The 24,100-nt window shown below is 40.0% G+C and overlaps 1 protein-coding gene across 4 annotated transcripts in view; it reads left to right on the top strand.

Annotated features, from left to right (window-relative positions):
- The window catches only part of usp24 (ubiquitin specific peptidase 24), a 222,592-nt gene that overhangs the window by 162,521 nt on the left and 35,971 nt on the right, over positions 1-24,100 (top strand). For all 4 annotated transcript variants that reach the window (XM_073062880.1, XM_073062879.1, XM_073062878.1 and 1 more), the window contains 8 exons: positions 126-221; positions 4,081-4,184; positions 8,307-8,420; positions 9,994-10,090; positions 15,051-15,167; positions 21,097-21,186; positions 21,517-21,619; positions 23,801-23,901. In XM_073062880.1, coding sequence (XP_072918981.1) covers positions 126-221; positions 4,081-4,184; positions 8,307-8,420; positions 9,994-10,090; positions 15,051-15,167; positions 21,097-21,186; positions 21,517-21,619; positions 23,801-23,901 — 822 coding nt within the window. The remainder of the gene's footprint in view (positions 1-125; positions 222-4,080; positions 4,185-8,306; positions 8,421-9,993; positions 10,091-15,050; positions 15,168-21,096; positions 21,187-21,516; positions 21,620-23,800; positions 23,902-24,100) is intronic.

Raw genomic sequence — 24,100 nt, 5'->3', positions numbered from 1 at the left:
CAAAGGTTATTTACAGTAACTCTCCAGACACTATAATAATGAAACTACAGTTTGTTGCTGTGTGAACTGCTGAAATATCTCAAATTATATCTAGCTGTTGTCTGAACGACTTTTGTCTTTGACAGATGGTACGAGATGAGAACCTAAAGTTCATGAAAAACAGAGATGTTTTCAACAGTGACTACTTCAGTTTCATGCTTTCCTTGATTTCACTCAATGCAGTAAGTGTCAGGTGCTGTTTGGGAGATTGGTCTATGTAGTTGTAACACTACTTGGGAATGTGAAGACTTAATTGGAATTGATTTATTATTGTCCAGTGTACCAGGTATAATTAAAAGCTTGCCTTGCATCCTGTTAATACATATCATGGCATTGCACAGCGTAGTGCAATGTAAAGCAACATAATTCAGAATAAAGTGCAACAGCCTCAGGAAACTAATTGTTGCATCCAGTCATTTAAATTCAGCAACCTATATCTGCAGCACTTCAATGCTCTTGATCTCCTCAATAACTTTCAACTCCCTGGCCCTGATTGCCTCATTTTCACCATGGATGTCCAGTCCCAATACACATCTGTCTTCTATAAAGAAGACATTGAAGCTCTCCGCTTCCTTCAGACCTGACCAGTTCCCCTCCACCACCACCCTCCTCTGCCTGGCAGAACTGGCCAATTTCTTGTCAATTTCTCTTTTGGCTCCGCTCACTTCTCCAATTTCAGGGTGTAGCCACGGGCCGTTTCCTTGGCTACATGGAACAGTCTATGTTCCAAGCCTCCTCTAGTAATGTTCCCCAACTCTTTCTGCATTGCATTGATGACTACATTAGTGCTGCTTCATGCACTTATGCTGAGCTTGTCAATATCATCAACTTAAATTCAGTTGGTCCATAGAGTCATAGAACACTACAGCACAGAAACAGGCTCTTTGGCCCATCTAGTCAGTGCTAAACCATTAATCTGCCTAGTCCCATCAACCGACATCATGATCATAGCCCTCCATATCCCTCCCATCCATGTACCTACCCAAATTTCTCTTAAATGTTGAAATTGACCTCACATCCATCACCTGCACAGATAGCTTATTCCACACTCGGACCAGCCTCTGATTGAAGAAGATCCCCCTCGGGTTCCCCTTAAACATTTCATCTTTCACCCTTATGACCTCCAGTTTTAGTCTTGCCCAACTTCAGTGGAAAACAGCCTGCTTGCATTTACCCTATCTATATTCTTCATAGGGTGGCGGGGTGGCGATACATTGCTACCAAAGGAGGTGGAAGACGCTCCTTCCCTCCGCTAGCTTGCAGGAAACAGCAAAGCCTTTGAATGGAAAGACATAAAATAGTTAGTGGGTTCGGCCCAGTACATCATGGATAGAGCCCTCCCAATCAGTGAGCATATCTACATGAAATGTTGCCGTACAAAAGCATCATCCATTGTCAAAGATCCTCACCACCCAGTTATGCTCTCTTCCCGCTGCTGCCATCAGGTAGAAGTTACAAGTGGCTTAGGACTTGTACCACCAGCTTCAAGAACAGTTACTATCCCTCAACTATTAAATAAAAGAGGATAACTGCACTCAGTTGCCCCATCATTGAAATATTCCTACAACCAATTGTCTCACTTTAAGGACTCTATCTCATTATCTCATGTTCTTTTTATTTATTGCTACATATTTATATTTGCATTTGCAGCTTGTTAACTTTTGCACTCCACTTGATCTTTCATGATCTTGTTATTGCTACTATTCTATAGATTTGCTGAGTATGTCCAGAGGAAAATAAATCTCAGAGTTGTATATGGTGACATTTATGTACTTTAATAATAAAATTTTACTTTGAACTTTGATCCCCACATTGATTATACCTCTTCCCACCCTATAAGAATCCCATTACCTTTTCTTAAATCCTTCTTCTCTACTGTTCTGTTCCAGGGATGATACTTTTCTTTCCAAGACATCAGAGATGTCCTCTTCCTTCAAAGAATGGGGTTTCTGGTCCTTCACCATTGAAGCTGCTCTCACCCGTATCTCTTCCATTTCCCAAACATTCACGCTCACCCCATCTTCCTGCCACTTCAACTGGTTTAGAGTTCCTCTTGTCCTCACCTACCATCCCATGAGCCTCCACATCCAGCATATCATTCTCTGCAATTTCTGCCATCTTCAACAAGACCCCTACCACCAAATAAATCTTTTCTCTCCCTCATCTCTGCTTTCCACAGGGATTGATCCCTCTATGATTCCCTTGTCTATTCATCAAGCAAGCAACAGAAGTGCTACACCTGCCTACTCGCTTCCTCCCTTACCTCTATTTAAGGCCACAAACAGTCCTTCCAGATGAGGGAACACTTCACCTGTGAATCTGTTGGGGTCATTTACTGCTTTCGTTGTGACCTCCTACATATTTGGTGAGACCCACCTTAGATTGAGTGGACTGTTTTGTCGAGCACCTCCACTCCATCCACAAAAAATTTCCTGGTGCCCAATCATTTTAATTTCTATTCCCATTCTGACATGTCTGCCCGTGGTCTCCTCTATTGCTATAATGAGGTCCCTCTTAGGTTGAATGAGCAAACACATCATATTCCAAAGGTAGCCATCAACCTGATGGCATAAACATCTATTTACACAACTTAGGCTAATTTTCCCCGCCCCCTTCCCTGTTCTTCAATTTCCCGCTCTGGTCTCTTACCTCTTTGCTTTTCCTGCCTATCACATCTCTCTGGTGCCCCTCCTTCCCTCTCTCCTGTGGTCCACTCTCCTATCAGATTCCTCCTTCTTCACCCATTAGCTTTTCCCACCTATTACCACCCAGCTTCATATTTCATCCCCTCTCCTCACCCCCCCCCCCCACCCACCTGACTTCACCTATCACTGTTTATTCATTTCCATAGGTGCTGCCGGTCTTGCCAAGTTCCTCCACATTTTGTGTGTGTTGCTGTAAGCTTCCAACATCTGCAGAATCTATTGTTTCTTATTTAAATTCACTACCTTGTGTCTACCTTTTAGATATTTTCAATTCTAAAAGTTGGTTTCTTTGAGTAAGTCCATATCAGTGCAAGACTTCACAATATGGTTCAAATATATTTATCAGCATGGTACAGAAGAAACATAATATTGAAGTTCTTATTAGCTCATTCAGGAAAGAACCAATCTCCCAGACTTAGAATCCGTGGTTTTCTGGAGAAACTTGCTGTACAAAGCCATCTCTGACCTCATTAAGAAGGCCCTGATTGGTGACTTCTATGGCTCAAAACATGCCATGTTGTAAGAGATCAGAATGAGTCGGGAACTTGCAAAAAAAGTTATTGACGTCTGTTTAAGTGCTTTGAGACAGCCTTTAAGCATTAAGTGATAATCATTGAATTGATTCAGTAAAACTAATTGCACTACTACATATGGTTTTGTCCATTCCAAAATCAATCTTTTATTTGATAGAACTTCACATATGAGCCGAAATTCAATCTGTTACTGAGATAGAACAGCAGTGTTGTTTGAACCAACACTTAGGTGTAAACTCTAGATAAGTTTGGGCATAGTAAAAACCTAGGGGATGCATTGTAAATGGAGGTCAGACACTATACAAAATATTGCCAAAAGTGGTTAACCAACATTTCAATAATAATTGTTCGTAAAAGCAAATCAGTCAGTAGGCATAATAAGACTTGTATGAATGTGATGCTTTCCTCTGCACTAGCTATGCCTTTTGTTTGTTTTACCTTGAGATACGTTTGTGGCAAATTAAGTGCTTAGTCATATGTTTTAACTGATCAGAGTATCACACTATTCATGAGCAATATGTCTTGTTCATATTATTAACCTATGTTGGCTGTGAATAGTAGACAGGATGCAGAACTACTGCTTCTGTTATGGATGTGGCACACCCAGAGCAATGCAAGACCAGTGCCCCCAAAGAAAGTTTTGTTTGCTTGTTTTAACAATTAATTGAAACTTATCAAAGCTATTAAGAAAACTGTGGGTTGCTCATTCTCTCTTGAGCAAGTGTTTAACTTTAACTCAGTTTCTAATTTGTGAGAATTTTATATTTCTGTTTTTCTCAGTCTAATACTCTTTTGTTCCATAGACTAAACTGAAGCATCCTATGTACCAGTCCATGGCAAAGATTGGCATGAAGCTTGCCATCCAGTTCCTCTTTCAAACCTACTTGAGAACCAAGAAGAAACTAAGGTATGAAATTAAGGGATAAGTTATTCAGATAAGTTTGTCTTCTTATCTCGCCTAACATATATGCACAAGCAGGATCATCATTTGGTGAGCAGAAATACTTTTCCTTCCACCTCCTTTACCACAGGGTTTCTTACTATTCTACAGTGTTGTCTGCTCCGCTTAACTGGAGTTTGAATACAAATGCTGTTGATATGTGGGAATCAGTGGCAAACCATTTGTCATAAGATAACTCATTTTTTTTGTCTTATTTTCTGTTTGGTAATGACATGAAATCTAAAGTCAAATATGAAAAAAAGTTGTAAAAAAACAAATTGCTGTAACAACTCAGTGGATCAGCCGTTAATCTTCAGAGGCAAAGGGGTTGGCTTTTCAAGTTGAGGCACTGCAGCAGTTCTTCCATCAGTTTCAGATTCCATTATCTGCAGATGCTGGAAATCTGAAAAACACGCACAAGATGCTGGAGGAATTCAGCAAGCTGGGCAGCATCTAGGAAAAGAGTACAGTCGATCTTTCAGACTGAGCTTTATAGATCAAGGTCCAGTAATCAAAAAGTTGTTTAAGGCATTGGTATATGCAGTAGCATAGAAAAACAGTGGCTGGTCATTTTATTCCACTTCCTCACTGACACTTCTGTCCACGGCCTCCTCCACGACCAGCTTGAGGCTAAACACAAATTAAAGGAATAGCATTTCATATTCTTCCCAGGGTCATCTCCAAACTGGTAACATGAACATCAAGCTTTCAAACTTCCAGTAACCACTCCCCCTGACTCTTTTCCCTTGTATTTCATTTTTATCTCCTGCTGATCCAGCTGGCCCTGTCACCCTGTCCTTTACCCCTTCCCCACCTTCTCCATCTGCCTGTTAGCCAGCCACACACTCCTTCCATTAGTTGCCTTTCCATCTTCTTCTGTTTATTGCATGCTCCATTGTTCTCTCCTATCAGCTCCCAGCTTCTGGCTAATTTCCCACTCTATACCTAACATGCCTATCACTGTTCCTCGCCTGAACCTGCCAGCTCTTGCTCTACCCTTTCTCTAACATTTTTATGCTGGTTGTCCTCCCCACTTTCTCTCCAGTCCAGTTGAAGGGTCTCAACCCAAAACGTCAACTGACCATTTCCCTCGCTAGACGTTGCCTGACCTGCTGAATTCTTTTAGCACGTTTATGTTGTCAGTAGAAATAAAGGTTATTTAAAGCAGTTCAGAGTGGTTAACATATTGCATACGGTACATTTTATTGAAAATGTTTTATCCTTTTATTCATTAACACAAAATGTTGAGCTCATCTAATCTGCATTTCAAAGCTAACCAAGTTTTTTATTGTTTGATGGATCATTGCAAATGCTGTTACTCCTGAAGTTTACATCAGCTGTTTGGGTAGCAGCATTTGATGTGTAGAGTCATGGAGCACTACAACACACAAAAAGGCCCATTGGCCCATCTAGTTCATGCCACACTATCTGCACCCAGACTATAACCTTCAATCTCTCATATAACCTCTCATCTGTGTACCTATCCAAGCACCCCTCGTATGATACAATTGTACTCACATCTGCCACTTCTTCTGGCAGCTGAATTAAGAAGTTCCCTCTCAGATTCCCCTTAAATATCTGAATTTTCACCTTAAACCTACTGTATAACCACTTGTTCTTGTCTCACCCAACCTGAGGGAAAAGAGCGTCCAAGCACTAACCCTATCTATACCCTTAATAATATTACTTACCTCTATAAGATCTCCCCTTGTACTCTTGTGCTCCAGGGAATAAAGTCCTAACCTATTCAACCTTACCCTATAACTCAGGTCCTCAAGTCCTGGCAACATGCTTGTAAATTTTCTCTGCACTTTTTCAATCTTAATGATATCTTTTCTGTAGGCGAGTGATCAGAACTGCACACAGTACTCCAAATTTGGCCTCACCAGCATCTTGTACAACTTCAACTCCTGTTACTCATTGCCCTTATTTATGAAGGTCAATGTGCTCAAAGCTTTCTTTACAATCGCATCTACCTGACTCCACTTTAAAGGAATTATAGACCTGTATTCCCAGGTGCCTTTGTTCAGTTGCACACCTCAGTGCCCTACTATTCATTGAGCAAGGCTTACTGTGGTAGTCCGTCCCACAGTGCAATGCTTCACACATGCCTGCATTAAATTCCATCTGCCATTTTTCAGTCCATTTTCCCAGCTGGTCTAGGTCACTTTGCAAACTAAGATTTAGCATTCCTCACTGTCTGCTACATCCCCAATCACGTCACCTGACCCTGTCAGACTCACAGGAGAAATGTTGCCTCACTGGGCAGGAGTGTTCGGGGCTCTGCATAGTGGTGAGGGAGGAGATGGATAGGTAGGTGTCAGCTTTCAGGGATAAGTGCCAGGAGGGATATTAGTGGAAGGGACAAATAGATAAGAGAATATAGAGGGAGCGATATCAGAATCAGGTTTATTATCACCGACATGTGGTGTGCAATTTGTTAACTTAGCAGCAGCAGTTCAATGCTATACATAATATAGAAAAGATAATATTAATAAATAAGTAAATCAATTACAGTATATGTAACACGCACACAATACTGGTGGAACGCAGCAGGCAAGGCAGCATCTGTAGGAAGAAGCACTGTCGATGTTTCGGGCCGAGACTCCTCGTCAGGGTCTCGGCCTGAAATTTCTTCCTATAGATGCTGCTTGGCCTGCTGCATTCCACCAGCATTTTGTGTGTGTTGCTTGAATTTCCAGCATCTGCAGATTTCTTTGTGTTTACAGTATATGTATATTGAATAGATTAAAAAACATCCAAAAACAAATACTGTATATTAAAAGAAGTGAGGTAGTGTCCAAGGGTTCAATGTCCATTTAGGAATCGGATGGCAGAGGGGAAGAAGCTGTTCTTGAATCGCTGAGTGTGTCCCTTCAGGCTTCTGTACCTCCTACCTGATGGTAACAGTGAGAAAAGGGCATGCCCTGGGTTCTAGAGGTCCTTAATAATGGACGCTGCCTTTCTGAGACACCATTCAGCGGAAAGCTGGTTGGGAGGTGAAGATGGTGATAGGGTCAGGTTGGAGATGGCATGTTACGGAGAATTGTGTGCAGGGTTTTCAGGCTCTGGATCCAGCACATTATTCCCTGTTACTTCTGCCTTTTTAATCTTCACCACCACCTTATTATTTTGGCTCCATGTATAGATGATCATGCAAATCTTCAGGAGGTCCAATTTTGATCTTTGCTATCCTTTTCTTCATAATATTACTGTAATATAACTATGGAAACCCTTGAGATTCTCTTTTATCTTGTCAGCTAAATCAATTTTATGCCCTCTTTCAGCTCTCCTGATTTCTTTCTCAAGTGTGCCCTTGCATTCTCATACCCTTCAAGTACCTTATTTAACCCCAACTGCCTACACCTGATATGCATCTCCTTTTTCTTGATAGATTAGATATGGCAAAGTTGTTTTCTATGGTAGGGATTCTAGGACAAGAGGGCATGACTTCAGAATTGAAGGATGTCCATTTAGAATAGAGATGCGGAGAAATTACTTTAGTCAGAGGGTGGTAAATCTGTGGAATTAGTTGCCATGAGCAGCTGTGGAGGCCAAATCATTGGGTGTAATTAAGGCAGAGATAGATAGGTTGTTGATTAGCCAGGGCATCAAAGGGTATGGGGTGAATGCAGGGGAGTAGGGATGACTGGAACAATTGGATCAGCTCATGATTGAATGGCAGAGCAGACTCAATGGGCCGAATGGCCTACTTCTGCTTCTAATCTTATGGTCTTGTTATCAAGGTTCCTTAAACTTAAGAGAATATCTGCAGATGCTGGGAATCCAAGCAACACACACAAAATGCTGGAGGATCTCTGCAGGTCAGGCAGCATCTATGGAGAAGAGTGTTCTCTAACCTTGTTGGCTTTGCCTTTTTTCTAACAAGAACATACAGATTCCTTCTTGGTATAATTGTTTGAGCACTGTAGAGACACTTGGTCAATGTGTAGCTGTCTGTTTGCCAAACTCCAGGAGGCATCAGGTTAGACTTTTTCTTTGATGGGCTGACCTTGATGATTAGGGTTTCAAGATAATTGGTATGGTGAACTTTCAATGTGTAAGAAGTTTCTTATTTTATTTTAACAGGGTGGACACAGGAGAATGGATAACCCTCATTGAGAGGTTGCTTACAAACAGTTGTGAAGCCTGTCAGTGGCTAATTGAATTCCTGGTTGGGTCTGAGGGTCGAGAACTAATAAAGTGAGTCAAAAACTTAAGCTTCTAAACCAAGAATTTTGATAAATATGTTCATTACTTTTGATGTATTGAGGAGGATCATGAAATTGTTAACTTAAAACTCCTGTAGGTAAATGGTTCGATGACAAGTGTGCACTGGGTCAAATGACATTTATGGAAAACTAATATTTGATGTAAATGAATTTGAATCAAAACTGAAGAAATCTAAATTCTAATGAAAGGATTACTGATGCTAAGTGATTCTGCTTTCCGTTTTGCTATTGCCTGCTCTGCTGTTATTTTAAATTTTAATGTGGACATTATGCTCAGTGTTTTGGTTCTTGTAAAGTGAGAAACCGACTGTATTCAAAGATCAGGTTTCCAACTAAATACCTGAGCTTTCTTCATGTGATTGGAGTGTAAATATTTGGCAGTTAGAAGGTGGAGTCTTATTACTGGAAGTGGTTCTTGAACATACTTCTAAGATCATGATTGGCTCATTCGCTCGCATGGTGGCAATGAGCTAACATCAGCCCATCTCTGTTCAAAGACAGGATAACGTAATCTTTCAAAAAGGGGTGGGGACAGGATGTGTATGTATTGCAAACTAGCTAAGGCATGTTATTACAATACAATACATGAAAGTATGCATATCTTGGCTAATCTGATTCCTTCAGCCTTAGTTTTTCCGAACTTTGTGGTATACTGCTGTATTTTTCATTTTTATAGTACATGAAAGTCATCAGTACCTGACACATTCCGTAAACCACTTAATCCTGTGAATCTCTGCAGCTTTAGATATAATTGACTGGATATGAATAAAGTCAATGCTTGCTGTTCCTGAAGCTTCATGACATATCCTTGTGTGACCCAAGCAGACAAAATTCCTGGTCACCTTTGCTCTGTGCATTGTAAGATCTAACATAACAAAATAAATCAAATGAATTTGGGTTGCTAAAATGAATCTGTCCTTCGTACATTAATAACATTGGTGACAATATATTAATGACATTGCACTTATTGGTAAACTGACTTACATCCACTATCCAGACATCTAAATTTTTTTATTAATAGTTAATTATCTTTTCATCTTTAAGGTTCTTATTGTTCCCTTAGATTATTTGTATAAAACCATCTGAAAATGTTTATTAAAAAATGAGTGCAATGTGAAGGAAAGGAAGGATGGGAACTGGGGTCAAAGAGGAGATTACTTTAATAGTAATTGTTTGCTGTTACCAATATCTCCCTGTTCTTCCACCCAATGTATGTGCCTTTGCTGTGCATTGACTAAAATCTATCACTGTCTTTTTTTCCTGGCTCTCATTTACCTACATTTTTTTCAAGCTAATAATACAAAGTCAGAAATAATAGTCATTTTCAAAGATGAAGCTTTCCTCAACTCCGTCCATTCTGTCCAGCTCTTTCCTTACCACCTCATGCATTCCACTTCCATCTCTCTCCACCCCATTAATTTCTACTGATTCTGACATCTTTGATAGGGCTGCTGTAGAGTTATAGAGCAAAAAAAATGAAAATGTGAAGTTGCCATAACATGCTCCACTTTGCTTTTCTCTGCATGTGAATGTATGCCTGCAAGGATTTTCCTTCTGGAGTGCACTGTTCGAGAGGTCAGAGTCACTGTTGCTACCATTCTAGAAAAAGCCCTGGAGAGCGCTCTGCTTTATCAGGATAAGGTTAGTAAATGATATATGTGAAAAGCTGAGTGGCAGATGGTTGCATTGTGCACATGTATCGCCTCAAATCTTATCTGGTATGTTCCCAAATCAGTTCAATGTTGATATAATATCTGTTGAATTCTCCTAACCCACAGTTATGGACAAGTTCATTTAAAAAGTTCTGTCAAGGAGTTGATTACTTATTAAAATGTTAAATAATTGAATATGCATCTTGTTGCATCATGTTTCATCTTGCTGTTTTTAAATTTTTTCTAACCTAAGCATAAATGTCAATAACCTCCAGTGAAATGATTTTTTTTTTGTTTAAACTCAAAGCAGAATATCAGTACTGGAAAATGACAAAACCTATACCTTTTTAAAGCCTGTGTTAGCATTGATTATTCCAAAATTAGTGTTGTTTTCCATAAACACCTACTATAGCTGTAGAGCCTTTGTCTTTAATGTGGGTTTCAACAAAGCTTACTCCAGTGATGCCGTATAGTAAAGGGAATTTGTAACTGATTCACATCGTACTACATTTAATCATTAGGCCATACGACATGGGAGCAGGATTAGTCCATTTGGCCCATTGAGTCTGCTCTGCCATTTAATCATGACTGATCCTTTTTGTTCCCCTCCTCAGCCTCACTTGCCGGGGTTCTCCCCATAACCTTTGATACTGTGGCCAATCAAGAACCTATCAATCTCTACCTTAAGTATACCCAAATGACCTGGTCTCCACAGTTGCCTGTGGTAATAAATTCCAAAAATTCACTCTGGCTAAAGAAATTTCTTCACATCTCTGTTTTAAGTGTGTGCCCCTCTGTCCTGAGACTGTACCCTGTTGATCTAGACTCCCCCACCATAGGAAACATCCTTTCCACATCTACTCTGTCTAGGCCTTTCAACATTCAAGAGATTTCAATTAGATCCCACCCCCACTTTCTAAATTCCAACGAAGACAGACCAAGAGCTGTCAAATGTTCCTCGTATAATAACCCAGAATTCCTGGAATCATCCTCTGAACCTCCTCTGAACCCTCCAATGCCAGCAGATCATTTCTTAGATAAAGACCTCAGAACTGTTTGCAATACGCAAGGTGAGGCCTCACCAGTGCCTTATAAAGCCTCAGCATCACATACTTGCTCTTGTTTTCTAGACCACTTGAAAGGAATGCTAACATTGCATTTGCCTTGATCACCACTGACTCTACCTGCACGTTAATCTTCAGGGTGTTCTGCACAAGGACTCCCAAGTTCTATGCATCTCAGATTTTTGGATGTTCTCCCCATTTAGAAAAAAGTCTGCATATTTATTTCTTCTACCTAAGTGCATGACCATGCATTTTCCAACATTGTATTTTATTTTTCACTTTCTTGCCCATTCTCCTAATCTTAAGTTCTTCTACAGCCTACCTTTTTCCACAACACTACCTTCCCCTCCACCAACCTTCGTATCGTGTGCAAACTTTGCAACAAAGCATCTATTCCATCATCTAAATCATTGATTATATAGCATAAAAAGAAGCAGTCCCAACACCCGACCCCCTGCAGAACACCACTAGTCACTGGCAACTGACCAGAAAGATAGATAGATAGATAGATAGATAGATACTTTATTCATCCCCATGGGGAAATTCAACATTTTTTCCAATGTCCCATACACTTGTTGTAGCAAAAACTCATTACATACAATACTTAACTCAGTAATAATATGATATGCATCTAAATCACTAACTCAAAAAGCATTAATAATAGCTTTAAAAAAAAAAAAAAAAAAAGTTCTTAAGTCCTGGCAGTTGAATTGTAAAGCCTAATGGCATTGGGGAGTATTGACCTCTTCATCCTGTCTGAGGAGCATTGCATCGACAGTAACCTGTCGCTGAAACTGCTTCTCTGTCTCTTTTATTTTTAATAAAAGGCGTCCTTTTATTCCCACTTACTGCCTTCTACCAATCAGCCAATGCTCTAACTATGTTAGTAACTTTCCTGTATTACCACAGGCTCTTAATTTGGTAAGCAGCCTCATGTATGGCACCTTGTCAAAGGCTTTCTGAAAGTACAAATATACAACATCCTCTGAATCCCCTTTATCTATCCTATTTGTAATCTCCTCAAAGAATTCCAACAGGTTCATCAGGCAAGATTTTCCCTCAAGGAAACCAAGCTGGCTTTGTCCTAACTTGTCGTGTGTCACCAAGTTCTCCATAATCTCATCCTTAACATTTGACTCCAACATCTTCTTAATCACTGAGGTCAGGCTAACAGGTCTATAATTTGCTTTCTGTTGCCTTCGTCCTTTGCTAAAGAGTGCAGTGACGTTCGCAATTTTTCAGTCCTCTGGAAAATTGCCAGAGTCCAATGATTTTTGAAAGATCATTACTACTGCCCCCACAATCTCTACCACTACCTATTTTGGAACTCTAAGGTGCAGTTCATCTGGTCTGGGTGATTTGTGTACCTTTAGGACCTTAGGCTTTTTTGAGCATCTTCTCCCTTGTAGTAGTAACTGCACTTGCTTCTTTCAACATCTGACACGCTGCTGGTGTCTTCCATAGTGAAGACTGATGCAAAAGACTGATGAGCTTTGGTAGAAGTAATGAAATGGTTGACTATTTTCTAATTGGAGGTTAAATACAAAAAATGGAGGCACAAATGGACTTGGGACTCCTAGTGCAGGATTCCTTGAAGGTTAATTTGCAGGTCGAGTCTGTGGTGATGTAGGTAAATGCATTGTTAGCATCCATTTCAAGAGGACTAGCATATAAAAGCAAGGATTTAATGTTGAAACTTTATAAAGCACAGATGAGGCCTCACTTGGAGTACTCTGAGCAGTTTTGGGCCCCTAGTCTTAGAAAGGATGTGCTGAAACCGGAGAGGGTTCAAAGGAGATTTACAAAAATGATTCCAGGGTTGAATGGCTTGTCATATGAAGAGCATTTGATGGCTCTGGGCCTGTACTCGCTGGAAGAATGAGGGGTGACCTCATTGAAATTTATCAAAAGACCTTGATAGAGTGTGTGTGGAAAGGTTGTTTCCTATGACAGGAGAGTCTAAGACCAGAGGACACAGCCTCAGAACAGAAGCGTGTCCTTTTAGAACAGAGATGAGGAGAGGTTTCTTTAGCCAGAGTGGTGATTCTGTGGAATTCTTTGCCACAGTTAGCTGTGGAGGCCAAGTCTTTATGTATATTGAAGGCAGAGGTTGATAGATTCTTGATTGGTCAGGGCATGAAGGGATACAAGGAAAAGGCAGGATATTGGGGCCGAGAGAAAAATTGGATCAGCCATGAAGAAATGTCGGAGCAGAATCGGGCCAAATGGCCTAATTCCGCTCCTATATCTTATGGTCTAAAAATGCTCATTTAGTTCATCTGCCATCTCCTTCTCCCCGTTATTATTTCTCTGGCCTCATTTTCTAGTGTTCCTTTATCCACTCTCATCTCTGTTTTTTGACATACTTGAAAAAGTTATTATAAAACTTTTAAAAGTTTTGATATTATTTGCTAGCTTGCTTTCATATTTCATCTTTTCCCTCCTAATGATTCTTTTAGTTGCTCTTTGTAGGTTTTTTAAAAGCATCCCAATCCTCTGTCTTACCGCTAATTTTTGCATCATTGTATGCCCTCTATTTTGCTTTTACATTAGCTTGGACTTCCTTTGTCAGCCACGGTTGTACTATTCTGCCATTTGAGTATTTTTTTGTTTATGGAATACATCTATCCTGCAGCTTCCTCATTTTTTGCAGAAACTCACGCCATTGCTACTGTGTTGTCATCCCTGCCAGCATCTCCTTCCAATTTATTTTGGCCAACTCCTCTCTCATACCACTGTAAATTCCTTTACTCTACTGAAATACTGCTGTCAGACTTTACTTTCTCGCTGTCAAGTTTCTAGTTGAATCATATTGTGATCACTGATCCTAAGGGTTCTTTTACCTTCAGCTCCCTAATCACCCAGTAACACCCAATCTAATATAACTGATCCACTAGTAGACTCAATGACAAACTGCTCTAAAAAGCCGTTCAACAAATTCACTTTTTTTTGGTGTCTATTATCAACCTGATTTTCCAAATTTAACATTACAGACCAACTTAGCAGTACTTACTGCCCATTATGCCACTGGTGTTTAGGACAGCAATGAAGGTCCTTCATTTCTGGTAGTGTTCAGGGCTTCCTTCTTCATGCCAGTAGCTCGGTTTTCACTACTGTCAGTCATTCAAGTTCCAGGAATACTGTCACACTCAGAGGTAGGATTCTTCATTGCTGCTTCTATAACTGTGCTGTTTTACCAGTCAGGGTTGTTACCCTGAATTTAACCCCCAAACCTGGAGAACCAGTGAACCACTCTTAGTCAGTCCCCTACCCTTTGACCTGTTTGGCATCGATGATTTTGCCAAGAGTCAAAACATGAAGCCCTGAGTCCAGCCAGCATAGTTCTCTAGGTCATTGAGGCACACAAGCCTCCAAACCACGAGAAGTTTGTGGTCTTTTTGGAGGTTAGCAGTACTAGCTGGCTAATAAAACTCACAAATATGACACTGAGGTCTTGTCCCACACCTCACCACCGCACATCAGAACATTGGAGTTCAGGTTGAAAGTGAGGGAGGGAAGAAGGGTAGGTAACAGGTTGGGAGAACTAAAGGCCAAGGAGGGTGGAACACAGGACAGTGGCTTTTTGGGCTCATCCTGGCCATGCCTAAAGGTAGTGGAGTGTGGTATAACAGTGGTCTTGTCATGCGCAAAGACGTCAATCCTCGCATGTAGAAACTTTGTATTCTGTACATGGACAAAACATGACTATGTTATTATGCACCTCTGCATCTTAATAATTTTTGTGGTCCGCACCAAATGCCTTCTATCAGAATAGGATCATCCTATAAAATCATTTTTGTTAAATTCCTGGCTATTTCCCACCTATGTTCATGTTTTAATTGTTAACATATCTTGAAAGTTCTCAAGGAAAATGTTGTTTTTCAGCTGAAAGGCTTGGACGAACTGCTGGAGGTGCTGCTTGGCTTACTAGATAAGGATGTAGCCGAGAATTGCAAAAATTGTTCCCAGTACTTCAACCTCTTCAACAACTTTGTTCAAAAGGTAAAGTATGTTTTTAGTCTAATTTGTGCTGTCAGGAAAAGGTGAAACTCTTACTTTATAATCTCTACCACTAGTGTCATGCTAGGGGATCAACCCTAACTCTAAGGAGTGCAGAAGGGGATACTTGAGTAACACCTAGACTAACTACTGAGGATGCGACCCAGGACTTGCATGTGTGCTGAACAGCATGGAGTGGGGTTCAGTGATCCACAACCAGCAGATCTGATCAAAGCACTGCTCTCCTTCCACATCGTTATAAATGGTAGTGGTTAATTGATGTACTAATTAGGAGATGGTGGTATTTACAAAGTAATTACTTAATTCCTCCATCATTTTTTAATTTCCTCTTATAATTTCTCTGCCCTTTCTGTTAAGGGATTAACATTTAACCTTTCACCCCCAGATGTGGAAAATTGCTTTGGAAAGTTAATTTCTTAAAATGGGTCTAATCTGATTTTATCAAATACTGTCCAGTCATTTCACAATCATCACCAATTTTCTGATGTCATCGATGATGCTATCGGGTGGCATTGTGTACTGATCATTTTGAATTTTGCCAGAATCTCATAGGTCCGGTCTTTTCAGTTTTTGTTCAAGCTGAGACCAAAGTGCTGAATTTCAAAGGGGAGGTGAAAGTGACTGTCCATATGGCTACATTTAACCTATAGTGCAAAACTAAACTTGATGGGAATCAAGTCACTGTTGGAGCCATATCTACCATAAAGGAAGATGGTTGAATATGTTGGGGTCAAATATCTCAGGACACTGCAGAAATTCCTCAGAGGTATTTCCAATCATTATCATCATGAGTGACATTTGTGCACATGAGAATGTACACCACTAGTTGCACAAAGTTCATAAATCTAGCCAGTGAAGCAGAGCATGACTCCAGTTAGAGAGATCTAGTGACAAGTAATATTTGTATCAGGTAATGAATGTCTCCAACAAGGTGAAGTCTAACCACTCACCTGGTTACAAACATCTGACTTGTTGTCGGGTATACACGCAAGCTTATATAATCTTGTTAAATTCAAAACTCCAATGTATATACTATATATATGCTCATTCCTATGAACTCCAGAACTAGTTTCCTTTCTGTCCCCACTTACAGTCAGTGTTTCTTATCAGTCTTGTATGCTGTTGATGGCATTCATTACACAAATAAACTCTTCTCGGGCTTCCAGCCAAGTACAGGTATCAATTTTAACCAATGTTTCAATGACGGACTCTGCCATCTTCATCAGGGATGATGCTTAGGCACGTCTAGATCAGTGGTATATATACCTTCGTTGTCCATCCCTCCTGATTGGTTAGTCCTCAACCAATCAAATTTCTGCTGTCCCACCTTGCTTGCAATCAAATTTCAGTTCTTAAGAGTGTGTGGAAGAAAATTAAGAGGAAAATTAAATTTTGTTCTCAAGCTTTACGAGCTAAGTATTGCTCAAGACTTGGTCATGAGGGTGACAGGATAAGATGCAAACGCTGTCTTGCTTGTGTGAGCTAAGAATAGCTAGCAAATAGATCATGCCAGTGACGAGGTATTGTTAATATTGTCAGTTAGAGACTGACGTAGATGTGCAATTCACTTTACACTGCACGCTGTCGGAGCAGTGCTGCCAGGATAATCAAGGACACGACCCACCCAGCCAGCACACTTTTTGTCCCTCTTCCCTCCGGGAGAAGGTTCAGGAGCTTGAAGATTCGTACGGCCAGATTTGGGAACAGTTTCTTTCCAACTGTGATAAGACTGCTGAACGGATCCTGACCAGGATCTGGGCCATACCTTCCAAATATCCGGACCTGACTTGCACTACCTTACTTTCCCCTTTCTGTTCTCTAATTATGATTTATAATTTAAATTTTTATTATATTTACTTCGATTTGTACTTCAGGGAGCACGAAGTGGAGAATCAGATATCGCTGTGATGATTGTACGCTCTAGTATCAATTGTTTGGTGACAATAAAGTAAAGTAAAATTCTCATTTTGTGTATCATGCCGGAACATTTGTTATCTTGCTGATACCTAACAAGTGCCTCTTGAAATTGCTGGCCAAATACAGACAGACAGACATACTTTATTGATCCCGAGGGAAATTGGGTTTCGTTACAGCCGCACCACCAAGAATAGTGAAGAAATATAGCAATATAAAACCATAAATAATTAAATAATAAGAAGTTAATCATGCCAAGTGGAAAAATAAGTCCAGGACCAGCCTATTGGCTCAAGGTGTCTGACACTCTGAGGGAGGAGTTGTAAAGTTTGATGACCACAGGTAGGAATGACTTCCTATGACACTCAGTGTTACATCTTGGTGGAATGAGTCTCTGGCTGAATGTACTCCTGTGCCTAACCAGTACATTATGGAGTGGATGGGAGTCGTTGTCCAAGATAGCATGCAACTTGGACAGCATCCTCTTTTCAGACACCACCGTCAGAGAATCCAGTTCCACCCCCACAACATCACTGGCCTTACGAATGAGTTTGTTGTTTCTGTTGGTTTCTGCTACCCTCAGCCTGTTGCCCCAGCACACAACAGCAAACATGATAGCACTGGCCACCACAGACTCGTAGAAAATCCTCAGCATCGTCCGGCAGATGTTAAAGGACCTCAGTCTCCTCAGGAAATAGAGACGGCTCTGACCCTTCTTGTAAACAGCCTCAGTGTTCTTTGACCAGTCCAGTTTATTGTCCATTCGTATCCCCAGGTATTTGTAATCCTCCACCATGTCTACACTGACCCCTTGGATGGAAACAGGGGTCACCGGTGCCTTAGCCCTCCTCAGGTCCACCACCAGCTCCTTAGTCTTTTTCACATTAAGCTGCAGATGATTCTGCTCGCACCATGTGACAAAGTTTCCCACCACAGCCCAGTACTCAGCCTCATCTCCCTTGCTGATGCATCCACTATGGCAGAGTCATCAGAAAACTTCTGAAGTTGGCAAGACTGTGTTGTAGTTGAAGTACATTTGGCTGTTGACTATTACCCAAAATTTACTGTATAAATTTAAGATATAACCTGACATTGGCGGAGTCGTAAAACAACAGCTCCCCGTGGTCATGTATTAAAGGGTTAACCTTATACCAAGGCCTTTGTCTGTTTGCTAATGAGGTAAAATCTCTTATAGTAATTTGGTAGTGAAATTCTTTTACAATAAAATACCATAAATCAGGGCAAATTCTTCAACAGAGCGAGACCTTCATCTTGGTTAAAATTCTTATTCTCTAGTCTTATTATCATTCCAGAAACTGTGGAAGTGTAGGGAAGACAGGTGATAGCGAGAGGTTTGTCCTTGGGAAGTTTCCTGGGTTTTTTCGTTGGCCATTTTAAGGGCTTGATTGATTTCCTTCACCTAATAGCCATTCTGTAGGAACGTCATGCATAATTGTTTTATTTCCTCATGCAGACACTTCGGATCAGAAATAGTTTTTGCATGGTTTATCAAAGTAGAAGGAACCTCTCTCTGGGAGATGTGATGGTGACTGTTATTGTTAAGGTATAAATCTCTGTGAGTGGGCTTCCAATATTTCCTTGGTTTCTGGAAGGATCGCCAGGATCCTGAAGAAATACTGGATTAGTACCATCCACAAACACATACAGAAGCTCAAATCCCAGTTTATGCAGGTCAAAGATGACCTGGGACCCAGGATGGCTGGCAATTACGGGATTCCCTGTGATTGCAGAGCAGTGTATATCGGCCAGATGGGATGCACAGTGGAAGCGCTCATCAAGGAGCATAGGAAGTTCACGTTAGGTGGAGAAATTAGTGGTAGCAGAACATTGCATACACAATGACCATAGGATTGATTTCAACGGCACAAAACTACTGTGCCACGCCAATGGCTTTTGGGACTGCCTGGTGAAAGAAACCATTGAAATAAGAATAGAGAATAAGAATTTTAACAGATGGCCTCGCTCAAAGTAAGAACTGGAATTCGATTATAAGCAAGGTGGGACAGCGGGAATCTGATTGGTTGAGGGCGAACCAATCAGTAAAGACAAATAATGGGATATAAATACCACCGAACTAGATATGTCTTGGCATCATCCCTAATTAAGATGGCAGAGTTTGCCATCAAAACGTCGGTTAAAATAGATACCTGTACTCGGCTGGAAAACCCAAGAAGTGTTTATTCACCAGACACACAGGGAAAGCACCAGATCTTTTCTCAACATTCATTCCAATCTGTAAGTACATTTACCAAAGAATGATTTTTGTGTATTTTCCAATTTGTAGAGCCTGTTAACCAGGGACACAAGTCCCATATCATCATTATCAAAGTCAACCGGGCAATTGTGACTGCGGGAGCAGATCAGAAACTGTGTATCCTGTGGGGAGTGACTTTCCTCCTGGCATCTCTTTTTGCCAGCTACAAAGCAGTGGTCAGGAGTGTGGTGGAATAATCTGCAGCTACCTAGATGACTGCAACATCATCAGCACTGAAAGCTTGATGATAAAGAAGCTTGTTTGATTGGCACCTCATCCACCAAAATAAGAGCACAGTCATTCTACCACCAAGTCATAATGGTACATGCATCCACAAAATGCAATGCAGTTACTGTTCTCAGTTTCTCAGACAGCAGTTCCTAAATCTATGGCCTTGATAATCCGTAAGATCAAGGTGACTGAGAGTACCATGAACTGCAAGTTCTCCTCCAAGTTGCATACAATCCTAACTTGAAAATAGTTAGGATTCTTCTAACAACGAAGGGTCTGGGCCAGAGACATCGACTGTACTTCTTCCTATAGATGCTGCTTGGCATACTGCGTTCCACCAGCATTTTGTGTGTGTTGCTTGAAAATATATCATTCCTGTATTGTCACTGGATCTAATTCCAGACAGCACCTCCTTGTCTGTCTATCCACTTACCCAACAAATAGTATTTTGGGACTATCCTCCTCCAATATTGCAGATTTTCAAGGTACTGGTTTGCCATCACCTCTAGTAATTAGAGATAGGCAGAAACAGCTTTCCTTTCCTGCATTCTGAAAACTAAATTCTCCACTACCTGGAAGTCTTTACCTTCATGCAAAATTAGTTAAACTGAAAATCTTCCAAAAGCATGTTTTTCAAACTAGTTTCAACCAATTCAGAATTGTTTGTATCATCAAGATTTTGGTACTGTTAAGACTTTGGTTTATTAAGAGCTGTAATTACAACTGGAAGGTTTTCCTTCATTTCAAGTAGGATAGAACATATAAGTACCAAAATTTTGCTGTGGCTGAACAACTTCGTTGATTCCATTTAGAATAGTATGTCCCCTGAGAAGTGGTTAAGTTGGTTGGGTCAACACTATATGGTGTTATTACAGAATGGGAGTTGACATCATTGAAATATACAAGATTATGAGTAATGTATTCTTTAAAGAGAGAACCTAGACGTGGATAAGGATTTCACTCATTTAGGAGGAAAGAAAACTGATGTCTTTAACTGGTGTAAATCTTGATCCCAGAGAGCTGTTGAAGCTCAATCATTGTGTATATTAAGGTTTATTTCATGTTTTAGTGGAATAAGCATTCTGAGGACTAAGTAGGCAAGTGAAGTTCTGTCCAAGATCAAGTAAATTATGATCTTATTGAATTGTGTAACAGTTCAAGGAACTATGTAAACCTGTGTTCCTGCTCCCATCATCTCTCTCGAAATTTTGTCAAATAATTACTTTCTTCCAAATCAGTTCTGTCATGATGTTACCATGTAACTTGTCAAATAGCCTACACATTTAATGCTTTATTTTCTTATGTTTAGAAGCAAGTAGTTTGCCTCTGATTATTTGTGTCTTGCTAGTTGTGACTGTGACACTTTGATCACTCCACTTGAGGTGGCTAGGAAATATATTTCATGGATTTAAACTGTGACGTATTAAACAAACTGGAATGTTTGTGGCATTTTGTTAATACCTGCTAAGTTCTTTTTTAATCTGTCCTCAGGGTTTCAAGGCTTGTCAACTCTTATTCAAACATTCTGCATTCAAACGTATGCTTTGTTTCCTTCTTGGTCCATCAAGGCAGAACAACCAAGTAAGTGTAGAGCTCTTAGTACATTGGTAATTGAGGTCTCACTGTTGGATACTGTATGTGCTGTATCTTGATTATTTTTGTGTCAGTCATTAACACGTATTCTGTTCAGATGCCTCCCTTTAACTGCTTGTCATTTTCCAACTGCATAATTGATAAATTAGTAACATTGCTTCCATTTTTATCTGATTGTATATTCTTTCATCTGTGAAAATGAAAAATCATAAGGTGATGACTAATATTTTAATTAAGGAAGCTGTTCTCTTTATTTTTTATGAAAATATGAATCCATCCAAGTAAAGTGTAAACACTAAAATTGGCTTTGTTTTGCAGAGTCGGCGCTGGAGTTCTGCACAGGCCCGTGAATTCTGGTATCTTCATATCACTCTGGCATCACTAGTCTTACATACAGACATTTCATCCCTACTCACAGTTGGTATGTTGAGCTTACTTTTAGAGATCAGCTTCCATAAAATATTGCCAAAATGAGGACCAGTATTCAATGATTCTCTGTGCATATATACACATTTTAATTAAGTGTTGCTCAAAATTGAGATATCATCAAACATTAAAAATATGCCTCATGGCATGAAGTTGCGAGATCAAAGGAGGGTGAAGCAAGGGACATACAGCAAAGGCAATTGATTCGCAAAATTGTCAAAGGTGATTAATAGATACCATCTCAGAATATCTGTATGGTAAATGCAAAATTCATGTTGATGATTGCAGTATTGAGGACGCTGTTTTGAATGGAAGTAATGTGCTCTTAATTGGAGAAAGTGTAGAGAAAGCTGAGGTGATTGATTAAGACAAGTTCAAGTGCAAATAAAAGTTACAATATTTCAATGCAGTGCAAAGGTGCTTAAGCACATAGGTGTACATAATAGATTGCATCAAAACTGTTTCCGAGTTGATTACCTCAGTTATTTTTAGCTGCAATGTTTTGCTTTTAATCATCATTTTAATTGTTTCCTCGCTGGATATTATTTAATTATATTGGGTATTGTCTGCTGCTTCAGTTAAGCCACTTGGGAAATGGAATCCCTAGCCTACTTCCCCTCCATAATCTCGGATTTTAATTTTGGATTAACATTCTAGATGCTGCGTTTTTGCTGAACAAGGATTCAATGAGTAGGAACACAATAATTAAAAGCCCGAGTAGGCCATTTTACTCTTGTACCTGTTCTACCATTCATTAAGAAACAACTGAAACTTTCACTTCAGTAGTGCTTTCCTACACCAACTGTATTTGTCTTGATTACTTTCCTATCCAAAAATATATTGATCTCTTCCTTAAAAATACCAAGTGACTGAGCCACCCTAACCCCTTTAGTAGAGCATTCTAAAAATTCACTACCCAGGGTAAAGAAATTTCTACTTTCTTCAACCTTTTGTCATAAGTCTGTGATCTCTCCTAGTTCCAGCTACCCCAGATAGTGGTAGTGTCAACTCAGTCAATACCTTTAAAGAATTTGTGCATTTCAAAGTGACCACTTCTCATTCTTCTGAATTTGAGAGTAAAGATCAGCCTACTTCATCTTTTCTTGTCCAATGAACTCACCATCCTAATGACCTGGTGAACTTCATGGGTATATCCTTTCTTGGGTCGAGTGAGTGCATCTCTGCACAATATTCAAGTTGTGGTTTAAGGTTTTCATATAATTGAAGTAAGACCTTTCTACTCTAAATTCTTTTGTAATAAAATCATACCATTTGGAACAAAAAAAAATAAACTGCAGGAAGAATTCAGTGGGTCAAGTAGTATCTCTGGTTGCAAGCTTGATGTGTTGACTTTTGGGTTGAGATCCTGCATCAAGGCTGGCAATGTAGAGGGGAAGAAGAAAGAATGCTAGTGTATAGAAATGCAGTGGGGTGGTATAGAAACAGGAGCTGGTATGTAATAGGTAGAACCAGATGAGGTCAGCAATGATGGGCAAATGGAAAAGGGAGATAGTACCAGGATGGATCAATGGAAAATGGTAAAGATATGCTGGAGAGAAGGTTTTGCCTAGGTCACCCAGACCCCTTTGAGTGCTACCTGTCAATCTGTCTAACAAAATGAACTCGGAATAGAATTAAGATGCAATCTTTGAGATTTAAGGCAATTTGCAGGGTTAATTTGGTGTAGCAAAGGACAACATAGTATTACTACTAATTAAGCTTTGAGTACTTCCTGATTCCTAATATGCAAGCTCTCAGGAGCAGTTGTCACCTGTCACTATGGTTTAAAAAAAAAAAAAAATTATTGGTTCTGTTGTGTGATTCTAGAGAAGTATTTGCTTTGACTTCCAGCTTTCTTCTTGGTTCATTTGGGCAAACGTAGGTTACCAGTAACGCACACTAAATGCTGGAACGATTCAGCAACTCAGCCAACATCCATGGAGGGAAATAAACAGTTGGTGTTCGGGCTGAGAATTCCTGATGGAAGGGTCTTGGCCTGAAATATCGACTGTTCATTTCCTTCCAGGGATGCTGCCTGACTTGCTGAGTTCCTTAAGCATTTTGTGTGTATTATTCACTTCATGGCATATGTTTTGGATATGGAAGCTAAGGAAAAACTTGGTTGAAAATAGCTGAAGTAGAAGACAAGCAATGTTACTATTTGTTTTTGTTTAAGATCCCGGGCAGTACAAATGGCATTCACCAACTCCACAGGTACCTTTGCACCAGGATGTAGAAACTCTCTTCAGACCTGAGGGGCAAAATTACTTACTTGAGGTAATGTTTTGTTAATATTTGTTTTGTATGACATGATAAGTAACATTTAGTGTTCATCTCTCAGAATAATGCAGGGAAGTCAGTTAGGATGTTTAACATCAAGTTAGATAGCTGGGCTGAGAGAAATTCCATTTAAAATATATTTGCAAGATCTCTTGATGTACTTATTTTCAGGGTAACACTTTCCATGTAGTACAGT

This window comes from Hemitrygon akajei, chromosome 12 (genome assembly GCF_048418815.1).
Source record: "Hemitrygon akajei chromosome 12, sHemAka1.3, whole genome shotgun sequence".
NCBI classification, from domain to species: domain Eukaryota; kingdom Metazoa; phylum Chordata; class Chondrichthyes; order Myliobatiformes; family Dasyatidae; genus Hemitrygon; species Hemitrygon akajei.
Note: the sequence above shows the minus strand (reverse complement) of the source record. Positions and strands in the feature narration are given on the sequence as shown.